Here is a 13,558-nt window from a genome sequence, read left to right as displayed (position 1 = left end):
AGCCTTGCCTGGCCCCTGTGCCGGTGGCACGTAAAAAGCACCCACTACACTCACGGAGTGGTTGGCGTTAGGAAGGGCATCCAGCTGTAGAAACACTGCCAGATCAGACTTGAGCCTGGTGCAGTCTGGCTTCTCAGACCCCAGTCAAACAGTCAAACCGTTAGGAAGGGCATCCAGCTGTAGAAACACTGCCAGATCAGACTGGAGCCTGGTGCAGCCTTCTGGCTTCCCAGACCCCAGTCAAACCGTCAAACCGTTAGGAAGGGCATCCAGCTGTAGAAACACTGTCAGATCAGACTGGAGCCTGGTGCAGCCTTCTGGCTTCCCAGACCCCAGTCAAACCGTCAAACCGTTAGGAAGGGCATCCAGCTGTAGAAACACTGCCAGATCAGACTGGAGCCTGGTGCAGCCTTCTGGCTTCCCAGACCCCAGTCAAACTGTCAAACCGTTAGGAAGGGCATCCAGCTGTAGAAACACTGCCAGATCAGACTGGAGCCTGGTGCAGCCTTCTGGCTTCCCAGACCCCAGTCAAACCGTCAAACCGTTAGGAAGGGCATCCAGTTGTAGAAACACTGTCAGATCAGACTGGAGCCTGGTGCAGCCTTCTGGCTTCCCAGACCCCAGTCAAACTGTCAAACCGTTAGGAAGGGCATCCAGCTGTAGAAACACTGTCAGATCAGACTTGTGCCTGGTGCAGCCTTCTGGCTTCCCAGACCCCAGTCAAACCGTCAAACCCATGCTAGCATGGAAAACGGACGTTAAACGATGATGATGATGATGATGATGATTTGTATGTTGTTGTTGTTTTTTCCCCAGAGCAAGTATCACCAGCCAGCAATTCGTATTAACTCTGTGGGCGACTGCTTTCTATATATTAGAGAACTACCAAGAAGAGCTGCATGATACTGACATCCCCATCAAAATCCTTCAGGTAAATGGTTTTCTTTTCTTCTTCTTCTTCCAGTCACCTGTTTTCAGGGATCAGGTAATTTTTGTTCATTATTATTTCTGCTTTTTTTTTTTTTTTTTTTTACAACTCGTTAGCATTCAGATTTCTCTGTCAAATCTAATACTTAATTATTCACACTGTTTTGAATTAATCCTGCATTATCTTGTGGCTTTGAGATTTCAATGAAATGATTGTTTATTTCTTGAAATGACATTGAAGGATAGGTGTGAGAGGCTGGATATAGCCAGTTTGAACATAAATCAGAATATTTTAGTTGGATATAGTTGGTTTAAACCTTTTAATACCAACCCGGCTGAAACCAGCTCTGGCTCTGAGTACAAATATCTTGTTTACATATGTTTTGAATTAAATTCTTCCACCAAACCTAAGTCACAATTTAGGTTCCTAACACTAGCTTAATGATAACTAAGTTATTTTACTAAATCCTTTTTATATTCAAAAGTAATTGAAAGAAACAGTGAACATATCAAAATAAATACAGTAATGAAAGGGTTAAGGTTTGTGAAGGAATAAAGTTTTAGAAATTATAAACCTCAAGGGAGCTTCTAGGTCATAACTTGGCCTGCTAGAGATACCAGTGAAATCACTCTCAAATCACACCTTATTGTTTTAAGTAAAGAAGGGTACATCGGCCAATGTAGTGCTTGATAAACAAAAGAACTATGATGAAATACTTTTTATCATAGAGCCCATGGGGGTCGATAAACTAAGTACCAGTTGCGTACTGGGGTCAATCTAATCAACTGGCCCCCTCCCCCCAAATTTCAGGCCTTGTGCCTTTAGTAGAAAGGATTATTATTGTTGTTGTTATTATTATTATTATTATTATTATTATTATTATATTTAAAAGACATTTGTACTCAGAGCCAGGGCTGGTTTCAGCTGGGTTTGTAATGAAAGGGTTAAAAGCAAATCTCTTTCTCTTACTTCATCATCTTCATCTGGTCAGGTGAGACTTACCCAGGTCAATAAGTTATATTGGTCTCTTGATAGCTGAATGTTCATCTGCGCCTGCCACAACTACAGATGACAGCAATAGTTTACCAATCGTGGCCGATGCCAGTACCCACTGACTGGCCCCCGTGCCAGTGGCATGTAAAAAGCACAATCCAAACGGGATCGATGCCAAGCCTGTCTGATTGGCACCTGTGCCGGTGGCACATAAGAAGCATCCACTGCACTCTTGGAGTGGTTGGCATTAGGAAGGGCATCAAGTTGTAGAAACATTGCCAGATCAGATTGGAGCCTGGTGCACCTTTCTGGCTCGCCAGACCTCAGTCAAACTGTCCAACCCATGCCAGCATGGAAAACGGACGTTAAACAATGATGATGATGAACTGGTTGATCCTGGCCATTGACAGTTCTCTGTTCATCCACTCAGCATCTCGTGCAGGGGTTCCCAACCAGTGGTGCCTGACCTCCTGGTGGGGGTCATGAAGCCTTAGCAAGGGGGGTCGCGTGGCCTTGTTAGAAGTGACTGGGGATGATGTTATTTTCATAAAATGTAAATCAAGCTGCTGATAGTAGAGGGTCGCGTGGGGTTCAAGCTTTTGGCTAAGGGGTCGCGAGTGCAAAAATGTTGGGAACTGCTGATCTAGTGACATTCACCATTGACTCAATAAGTTCATTTTCTGAAATAATTCACATCCCCCATTCTGCATCTCATGATTTCACATCCCTTGAACAAATCCTCATCTAACAGGGGTCATCTTACTGTTAATAATCCTCATCTCTGTATTTGCTCCCTCTCCTGTGTGTTACAGTTGGCCGTCAATGCTGCCTCAAGTAATGAAGAAAGTACTTGTGTATCTGTGTATCTGGCCATCCTTCGGGGACTGGAGAGGCTGTTGTTGACCGCCACGCTCTCAAAACCAGATGCAGAAACCATTATAAAATTAAGCATGGATAGGTAAGTATCTTTTTCCTTCTCTTAATTATTAATTTCGCTTAGTTTCTGTCTTATGATATTTTTATTCTACAATTCATGTTGATTGGGACTTTGACCCTTAGGAGACGACAGGACTGATCTATTGGCCGAAAAGTCGAATGATGAAGAAGTTTGTATTAGTTCATTAAATTTCCTACAAGAACATATATAGTTTTGTGTGTGTGTATGTATGTATGTATGTATGTCTGGATGAGTGTGTATGTATATACACTTGCGTCAGAAATTAATTAGCACTTCTCAAATTTCTACATTAAATAGGTTAAATCAATTAACCTATGAGCTGTTCAAAACGTCTTACGTGATGAGAAAACTTAGTATGGTGTGATTTCGGTCCTTGCGAGGCGCTACCTATATCTATTAAACAAAGGAATTTGTCTGCATCCGCACTCCAAGTTGTTGTTGCACTGCTATGTCAACATCATAAGGCTGTAGACTCTCAAACTGCTCTGCAAACAAAGTTACGTCATCGTTCTGCGCAACAGTGAACTCGCAACAAAGCAATAGTTCGAGATATGGCCACTAGGTGACAGCACATACCTTGAGTGAAGAGCAAATCAAGGGTGCTAATTAATTTCTGACGGTAGTGTATGTATGTATTTGTGTACGTATATATGTGTGTCCTTGTCTAGACATCATGCGATGGTTGTAAATGAGCATCATTGTCATATAAACGAGGCTGTTTATTTCCAATATTCTGTGAAAAATATGCCTGGGCAAGGTAAACATTGCATCACTTGGAAACAGGTGAAGGTTGGGATCAGGAAGAGTATCCAGCTGTAGAAAATCAACCTCAACTAATTTTGCCCAACCCATAAAAAAAATGGACATTAAAACCATGATGAAGCTTCAAGCAACTTTATTTTTTTTAATAAATATTTTGGAAGAAGAATTAGGCCATACTTGTATACTAGCACAACTGAACATTTATTATATTCTATAGTTCTCGCATGGTCAATGCCAGTGCCGCATGAATGGCTTGTGTGCCGGTGGCACGTAAAAAGCACCATTCGAGTGTGGTTGATGCCAGTGCCGCCTGACTAGTTTGTGCTGGCGGCATGTAAAAAGCATCATTCAAGCATGGAAGATGCCAGTGCCGCCTGACTGGTTCACATGCTGGTGGCATGTAAAAAGCACCATTCGAGTGTGGTTGATGCCAGTGCCGCCTGACTGGCACACATGCTGGTGGCACGTAAAAAGCACCATTTGAGTGTGGTTGACACCAGGGCAGCCTGACTGGCACACGTGCTGGTGGAATGTAAAAAGTACTGTTCAAGCATGGAAGATGCCAGTGCAGCCTGACTGGCACACATGCAGGTGGCACGTAAAAAGCACCATTTGAGTGTGGTTGATGCCAGTGCAGCCTGACTGGCACACATGCAGGTGGCACGTAAAAAGCACCATTTGAGTGTGGTTGACACCAGGGCAGCCTGACTGGCACACGTGCTGGTGGAATGTAAAAAGTACTGTTCAAGCATGGAAGATGCCAGTGCAGCCTGACTGGCACACATGCAGGTGGCACGTAAAAAGCACCATTTGAGTGTGGTTGATGCCAGTGCAGCCTGACTGGTACACATGCAGGTGGCACGTAAAAAGCACCATTTGAGTGTGGTTGATGCCAGTGCAGCCTGACTGGCACACATGCAGGTGGCACGTAAAAAGCACCATTTGAGTGGGTTGATGCCAGTGCAGCCTGACTGGCACACATGCAGGTGCACGTAAAAAGCACCATTTGAGTGTGGTTGATGCCAGTGCAGCCTGACTGGCACACATGCAGGTGGCACGTAAAAAGCACCATTTGAGTGTGGTTGATGCCAGTGCAGCCTGACTGGCACACATGCAGGTGGCACGTAAAAAGCACCATTTGAGTGTGGTTGATGCCAGTGCAGCCTGACTGGCACACATGCAGGTGGCACGTAAAAAGCACCATTCGAGTGTGGTTGACACCAGGGCAGCCTGACTGGCACACATGCAGGTGGCACGTAAAAAGCACCATTTGAGTGTGGTTGACACCAGGGCAGCCTGACTGGCACACATGCAGGTGGCACGTAAAAAGCACCATTCGAGTGTGGTTGACACCAGGGCAGCCTGACTGGCACACATGCAGGTGGCACGTAAAAAGCACCATTCGAGTGTGGTTGATGCCAGTGCAGCCTGACTGGCACACATGCAGGTGGCACGTAAAAAGCACCATTCGAGTGTGGTTGACACCAGGGCAGCCTGACTGGCACACGTGCTGGTGGAATGTAAAAAGTACTGTTCAAGCATGGAAGATGCTAGTGGAGCCTTAACTGGCACATGTGCTGGTGGCATGTAAAAAGTACCATTTGAGCGTGGAAGATGCTAGTGCAGCCTGACTGGCTCCCATGTTGGTGGAACGTAAAAAGCATCCACTACACTCTGAGTGGTTGGCATTAGGAAGGGCATCCAACTGTAGAAACATTGCCAGATCAGATTGGAGCCTGGTGCAGCCTTCTGGCTTGCCAGCACTCAGTCAAACCGTCCAACCCATACCAGCATGGAAAGCAGACATTAAACAACAATGATGATGATGAGTTCTAATAGCAGAGATGTTCTCTTAGAATGTAATTAGACTGTTTCTTGCATGTGAAAATGATATAAATATATTCAGTAGTTTAAATGGCCTTTAAGTTTTCAGAATTGGTGTCTGCTACGTCAAGGGCACTTGATGGGAAAATAGACATCAGATTGCAAAAACCCTGAAAACAGTTTGTGTGTACCTCAATTCTTGAAGGAACAAATGAGACAAAAACAAATGTTCAACATTTAACTGACAAAATTTTGGATCCAGTTTCTTGGACATTTTTGTATCATTGTCTTCATTAATGTCAGCTTTGGTATGATGGTCCATTGCTTGATGTCCTTCCTAACACCAACCACTTTACACATTGGGTACCTTTTTTTTTGTGACACTAAGATAATCTAACTTAAACCCTTAAAACTTTAGTTTGAGGTTAGCAGTCACCAGGAGTTCCCTAAAACCCAAATTTATTTCCCTTTATTTTCCATAAGGTCTGAACAATAAAATTAAGATCAAATTGTTCCCTTAGCACAGTGGTGGTCAACCTGGTTCCATATGGCCCTTAGGGTTCCATATGGCTCTTGGGGTTCCATATGGCGCTTGGGGTTCCATATGGCCCTTGGGGTTCCATATGAGATACTGTTTACAAAATTTATGCTTATTCTTCTACAATGCACAAAATCTTTAAACAGTCTTTTTATATAAATACTAAAATTAATCATAAAAATACAATCAGATTTTTAGGCATTGAATGACTATGAGCCCCTCCCTGCTCTTGAGTAATATAGGAATCAATAGGGGTCCATAGGTGAAACATGGTTGAGAACCACAATCCTAACATATTCGAAAATTCCTTTGTGAATTATTTCCCTTTATTTCTCTTTAATCTGTTTTTTATTTTTGTTTTTAGGTTATGCTTACCAAGTCCTCAGAGGGCACTGCCTGCATTAGGACTAATGCTTACATGCATGTACTCAGGTAAATATTGAGTGTTTTTTCAATTCTCCTGTTGTGAACCCTTTTCTGCTTTTTAAGTTCCTGATTCATGTTCAGGTCACCTTTGTCTTTCATTCTTAAAAGGTTAATAAAACGAGTTCTTGTCAGGCTCCAATTTTGATATCATTGACTGATAAATTCCTTTCAAAAACTTGTGACCTTCAACTGATGTTAGAATTCAATATTATTGTAGATATAATGCAGCATACTGGTAGAATTGCTAGCACGCCTGGCAAAATGTTTAGGGGCATTTCATCTGTCCTTACATTCTAAGTTCAATTTCTGTCAAGGTCAACTTTGCCTTTTATCCTTTGGGGATCTTTAAAATAAGTACCAGATCGAAATTGAAATCAAATGCGATGACTGGCATCTGTACTAGTGGAGCACTAAGAGTACCATACAAGCATGATCGGTGGCACGTAAAATCACCATTTGAGTGTGATCATTACCTGCGTCACCCTACTGGCACTTGTGCTGGTGGCACGTCAAAAATCATTTGAGCGAGGCCATTGCCAGTGCCGCTGGACTGGCTCCTGTGCAGGTGGCACATAAAAAGCACCATTTGAGCATGGCCATTGCCAGTACTGCCTGACTGGTCCTTGTGCCAGTGGCACATAAAAGCACCTAGGGGCAAGTGGTTGGTGTTAGGAAGGGCATCAAGCTGTAGAAACTCTGCCAGGTCAAATTGGAGACTGGTGCAGCCATCTGGTTCACCAGTCCTCAGTCAAATCGTCCAACCCATGCCAGCATGGAAAGCGGACGTTAAATGATGATGATGATGAGTTTTGGGGTCGATGTAATCGACTAGCTTTTCCGCCCCCAAATTGCCAGCTTTGTGCTAAGATTTGAAACCAATGTTCTTGATACAAAGTGGTCGGCCGGTAGAACCGTTAGCATGCCAACCAAAATGCTTAGCAGCATTCTGACCGCCACTGTGTCCAAACCCTGCCTTTCATCCTTTCATGGTCGATAAATTAAGTACCAGTTGAGCACAGAGTTGGGGGTTGATGTAATTGGCTAGCTCCCTCCCCTGAAATAGCTGTCTTGTACCAAAATTTGTTGATTATTTCTCCACCCTTATTGTTGCTTGGTCACCTGATTAAGATGTGCATTTTGCAACCATGTGACCCGAGTTTAAATGAACTCACCCTTTCAGCTTTACCCTCACATGGAAACATTTGTAAGTGCTTTTACAGCAAGTGAGTGTTATAAAGCTACATTCTCCTGCCAAGTAGCCAAACTTCTTTTCATAGCTTCTCTTCTCCTTCTGTATCTTTAACTCCTCCTACTACTACTTCTACGACGACGACAACCACCTGTAGCCTAAAGTACTCTAATAATCCACTTGAAACCCTTAGTACTCTAATATCCCACATGCAAGTACTCTGATATCCTACACATAGCCCCAAGTACTTTAACACCCACATGTAGCCCCAAGTACTCTAATACCCCACATGTAACCTCTGTTACTCTAATGACCCACATGTAGCCTTAAGTACTTTATATTCCACATGTTACCCCACATACTCTAATATCCCTCATATTGCCTCAAGTACTCTTACATTCCATGTTACCCCAGACACTCTAATATCTGACACATAACCCTTAGTACTCTAATATCCCACATAAAGCCCCAAGTACCCTAATATCTCCCACACAGCTTTAAGTTTACAGGCTTCCCACTCCCTTTTGTTTTGATTTATCACTTGTTATAACTTTCACCTTTTCTTTTTGTCTTTCGTCCCCTAAAGGCAAGCAGTTTGAACAATTTAGCCCTACTCCACGTGATACTGTGTTCAACTCCTCCAACTCCGATCCGGACTATGTTGTTGTCTACCAGGATCCTGAGACCCTTATACTGGCAATGGAAAGAATCACTGTGCTGTTTGATCGGTGAGTCGAGATTTGCAGCTTTCCCATGCACCCAAAATATTAACCCTTACCAAGCATCCTCCACCCCGACACTCTGTGGAAGAGATGGCATATGTAGATGATGGGGAATCTGGTTAGGTCGAAGTAAATACAAAAAAATTGTTTTTAAAGTGAAGGCACATACGTGTGTAAGTTAGGTTCACACACAGTCATCTTGAAAACGGGAGGACACATTACAGAATGTAGTTCTAGATATACAAAAAAAATGGGTTGGTCATGGCTGGAATGCCTTTCGTCTGAAGTAGGCCTGCTTGATCGAGGGGAGGGTGCTAAACAGCATAACTTACAGACCTCACGTATCCATTTCAGTGAAAGGCTTTGCATAATTATTTTGTTTCTACCCTCCACGCCAGAGCTCTGCGACCTTTTTTCCACTTGTGGCACACTTACTCTTTTACTCTTTTACTTGTTTCAGTCATTTGACTGCGGCCATGCTGGAGCACCGCCTTTAGTCGAGCAAATCGACCCCGGGACTTATTCTTTGCAAGCCCAGTACTTATTCTATCGGTCTCTTTTGCCGAACCACTAAGTGACGGGGACGTAAACACACCAGCATCAGTTGTCAAGCAATGCTAGGGGGACAAACACAGACACACAAACACATATACACACATACATATATATATATATATATATATACGACAGGCTTCTTTCAGTTTCCGTCTACCAAATCCAATCACAAGGCTATAGCAGAAGACACTTGCCCAAGATGCCACGCAGTGGGACTGAACCCGGAACCACGTGGTTGGTTAGCAAGCTACTTACCACACAGCCACTCCTGCGCCTAATACACTTATACGCTTTTCAAAATTCGGTGGCACATCTGAGCTAAATATATAACTAAAAGTATAGGGGAAAAAATTATATGCAAGTTACACTGTGGTACGTCAGTGTGCCATGGCATATCGGTTGCGGTGAATTGCTTTACACAATCATCAACAAATTACACCCACTGTCTACTCTTTACTCTTTTACTTGTTTCAGTCATTTGACTGCGGCCATGCTGGGGCACCGCCTTTTTAATTGAGCAACTCGACCCCAGGACTTATTCTTTTGTAAGCCCAGTACTTATTCTATCGGTCTCTTTTGCCGAACCGCTAAGTAACGGGGACATAAACACACCAGCATCGGTTGTCAAGCAATGCTAGGGGGACAAACACAAACACATATACATATATACGACGGGCTTCTTCCAGTTTCCATCTACCAAATCCACTCACAAGGCTTTGGTCGGCCTGAGGCTATAGTAGAAGACACTTGCCCAAGATGCCACGCAGTGGGACTGAACCTGGAATCATGTGGTTGGTAAACAAACTACTTACCACACAGCCACTGTCTGTCTGTTTGTCTGTTAAAAATAAATGAATGCAAGTAAAAGAAACCTAATCTTTATTTTTTTGATCTTGTTGCAGAATTCGTAAAGGTTTTCCATATGAGGCAAGCATTGTGACCCGTATCCTGCCCGAGTTTCTGGCCGATTTCTTCCCACCTCAAGACATCATGAACAAAGTGATTGGCGAGTTCATTTCCAGCCAGCAGCCTCACCCACTGCTCATAGCAAAAGTAGTCTTTCGGGTATGTTAACCCTACTCTAGCCAGCCATTGCTGGACCTTTTCTCTCTCTCTCTCTCTCTCTCTCTCGCTCTTTCACCATAACCACTACAATCATTGTTCAGATTGGAGTCTGGTGCAGCCATCTGGTTCGCCAGACCTCAGTCAAATCGTCCAACCCATGCTAGCATGGAAAGCGGGCGTTAAACGATGATGGTGATGATGATGATGATGATGAAGCCGCAATAATTATGCACCAACCTAATAATAATAATAATAATAATAATGATAATGATGATGATAATAATAATAATAATGATGATGATAATGATGATAATAATAATAATAATAATGACGACGAAGATGACGACGACGACGACGACGATAAAAATAATGATAATGATGATGATAATAAAAATAATGATGATAATGATGATGATGATAATAAAAAATAATGATGATGATGATGATGATAATGATGATGATGATGATAATAATGATGATAATGATGATGATAATAATGATGATAATGATGATGATAATAATGATGATAATGATGATGATGATGATAATAATGATGATAATGATGATGATGATGATAATGATGATGATGATGATGATAATAATGATGATAATGATGATGATGATAATAATGATGATGATGATGATGATAATAATGATGATGATGATGATGATGATGATAATAATAATGATTATGATGATGATGATGATAATAATGATTATGATGATGATGATGATGATAATAATGATTATGATGATGATGATGATGATGATGATGATAATAATGATTATGATGATGATGATGGTAATAATAATGATTATGATGATGATGATGATAATAATAATGATTATGATGATGATGATAATAATAATGATTATGATGATGATGATAATAATGATTATGATGATGATGATAATAATGATTATGATGATGATGATAATAATGATTATGATGATGATGATAATAATGATTATGATGATGATGATAATAATGATTATGATGATGATGATAATAATGATTATGATGATGATGATAATGATAATAATGATGATGATAATATTAATAATGATAATAATGATGATGATAATAATAATAATGATAATGATGATGATAATAATAATGATTATGATAACGATGATGATAATAAAAATAATGATTATGATGATAATAATAATAATAATAATAATAATGTTTCTGTTCCAATTTCAGGTATTTTATCATTTACACCAACAGAATCAACAAGTCCTTGTCCGGGATTGGGTTATGTTGTCTCTGTCGAATTTCACTCAAAGGACTCCTGTTGCCATGGCAGTGTGGAGCCTCACCTGTTTTTTCATCAGTGCCTCTACAAACCATTGGCTAAAAGCTCTGTATCCTTCATTTTGTCTGTGCGTCCTTATGCATTGTTGTTGCCGTTGTTGAATCTATTGCCATTGTTGTTTTAGTCCAGTGGTTCCCAAAGTGGGCAGTACTGACCCCGTGGGGGTGGTGGAAAGATCCAGGAGCACACGTGTCTGAAGCGTGCTCAGCCGCTTGCACGTTAATTTCACAAGCAGGCTGTTCCGTTGATTCGGATCAACTGGAACCCTCGTCGTTGGAACCGATGGAGTGCCATGATATTAAAGCTCTACTAATAGTTTCATATACTCTTTACTCTTTTACTTGTTTCAGTCATTTGACTGCGGCCATGCTGGAGCACCGCCTTTAGTCGAGCAAATCGACCCCAGGACTTATTCTTTGTAAGCCCAGTACTTATTCTATCGGTCTCTTTTGCCGAACCACTAAGTAACGGGGACATAAACACACCAGCATCGGTTGTCAAGCAATGCTAGGGGGACAACCAAAGACACACAAACACACACACACACACACACACACACACACACACACACACACACACATATATATATATATATATATATATATATATATACGACAGGCTTCTTTTCAGTTTCCGTCTACCAAATCCACTCACAAGGCATTGGTCGGCCCGGGGCTATAGCAGAAGACACTTGCCCAAGATGCCACGCAGTGGGACTGAATCCGGAACTATGTGGTTGGTTAGCAAGCTACTTACCACACAGCCACCCCTGCGCCTGTTGAGAGAACACAAACATATTTTTCAGGCACAAACCACATCTCATAACGAATTAAAGAAACTGAATAATAGAAGAAATGCAAAAATCTGAGAAGACAGCATAGAGAAAATGCAGAAAGTAAACAACGGTAAACAAAAAAGAGAAACTAAAATGTCAAAAACAAAAAGTAGAAAGGTCAAAGACCTCTCCTCCTTAGACCTTAAAAGATGAGGCTGGAAAGATATCATGCCAATCAGGAATAGATTGAATTTTCCAGTTCTTCAGAATATATTTATACATGTAGGCGCGAGCATGGCTGTAGGCGCGGGCATGGCTGTGTGATTAGGGAGCTTGCTTCCTAGCTACATGGTTTCGGGTTCAGTCCCACTGCATGGCACTTTGGGTTGGTGTCTTTCACTATAGCCCCGAGCCGACCGAAGCTTTGTGATTGAATTCGGTAGGCGGAAGTTACTGCCATGTGTGTATGTGTGCGTGTAGGTGCTTGTGCCTCTCCGAAAGAGAGAGAGGGATATGCGGGCAACCATTGAAAATTTCTGACCTGGAGTTCAATAGAGAGTTAGGGATCTTAGATCGGAAGAGGATCTGTACTCTTTCAGCCAAACTAAGTCTGCATTTATTTGATCCATTCACATAAGGTATGAATTTCTCAATTACTGTCCATTTAATCACATGCGGTGTTTCGTTATATTTTAAAGTCCATACGTAGCTAGCCAACTTAGTAGCTTTATTTTTGTCCATGCAGTCCAAAGTGCCATGCAGTAGGACTGAACCCGGAACCATTTTGTTGGAAACCAAGCTTCTTACCACACCTGTACCTGTACCTGTGAAGTCTTATTTATTTATTTGCATATTTTTTGTATGTTTCTCTTCTTTTTTTTTGTTGTTGTTGTTTGTTTTCCTTTACCCTAAACTAGATTTCCACACGTTCTTGGACGAATGGGAAAAATGGAGACGATGGACTGTAAACTTTTCTGCCTAGCTGCATTGGACTTCCGCCGGCAGCTGGACGAAAACCAGGAGCGCGCTTTTCACTCTACATTCCAGTATGTTGCTCAACCAGATAGCCCCTACCAGGAGCTGCTGTCATGTTGTGGTACAAACTCTTAGCAGTGTGTGTAAATATATATATATATGTATATGTACGTGTGTATGTATGGCAGTGTGTGCGTGCGCAAGTGTATCTGTGTGTGTGTGCATGTATGTCTTCATGCATATATATCTATATCTATATATATATATATCTATCTATATATATATATATGTAATATATGCATTTATATGTATATTATATATGTACATATATAAATGTATATAATATAGACATTTATATATATATTATACATTTATATATCTTTATATATATTTATACATATATAACATATATTCATATTTATGTAGTATATATATTTACATATATGTATATACTTATGTATATATACACTTATATGTATGTGTGTGTGTGTGTGTGTATATGTATCCTAGCTTTACACATATACATTGA

The 13,558-nt window shown here is 41.3% G+C and overlaps 1 protein-coding gene across 4 annotated transcripts in view; it reads left to right on the top strand.

The window, feature by feature from the left end:
- LOC115219551 (huntingtin) overlaps positions 1–13,279 on the top strand; it is a 125,283-nt gene extending 112,004 nt beyond the window's left edge. For all 4 annotated transcript variants that reach the window (XM_036509150.1, XM_036509149.1, XM_029789760.2 and 1 more), the window contains 7 exons: positions 817–931; positions 2,734–2,879; positions 6,368–6,435; positions 8,205–8,346; positions 9,798–9,960; positions 11,168–11,328; positions 12,972–13,279. In XM_036509150.1, coding sequence (XP_036365043.1) covers positions 817–931; positions 2,734–2,879; positions 6,368–6,435; positions 8,205–8,346; positions 9,798–9,960; positions 11,168–11,328; positions 12,972–13,164 — 988 coding nt within the window. In that variant the 3' untranslated portion in view covers positions 13,165–13,279. The remainder of the gene's footprint in view (positions 1–816; positions 932–2,733; positions 2,880–6,367; positions 6,436–8,204; positions 8,347–9,797; positions 9,961–11,167; positions 11,329–12,971) is intronic.
- Positions 13,280–13,558: the final 279 nt, after the last annotated feature.

Source organism: Octopus sinensis, linkage group LG14, assembly GCF_006345805.1.
Source record: "Octopus sinensis linkage group LG14, ASM634580v1, whole genome shotgun sequence".
Lineage (NCBI taxonomy): Eukaryota > Metazoa > Mollusca > Cephalopoda > Octopoda > Octopodidae > Octopus > Octopus sinensis.
The sequence above is the reverse complement of the archived record's forward strand: the minus strand, read 5'-3'. Positions and strand labels throughout refer to the sequence as shown.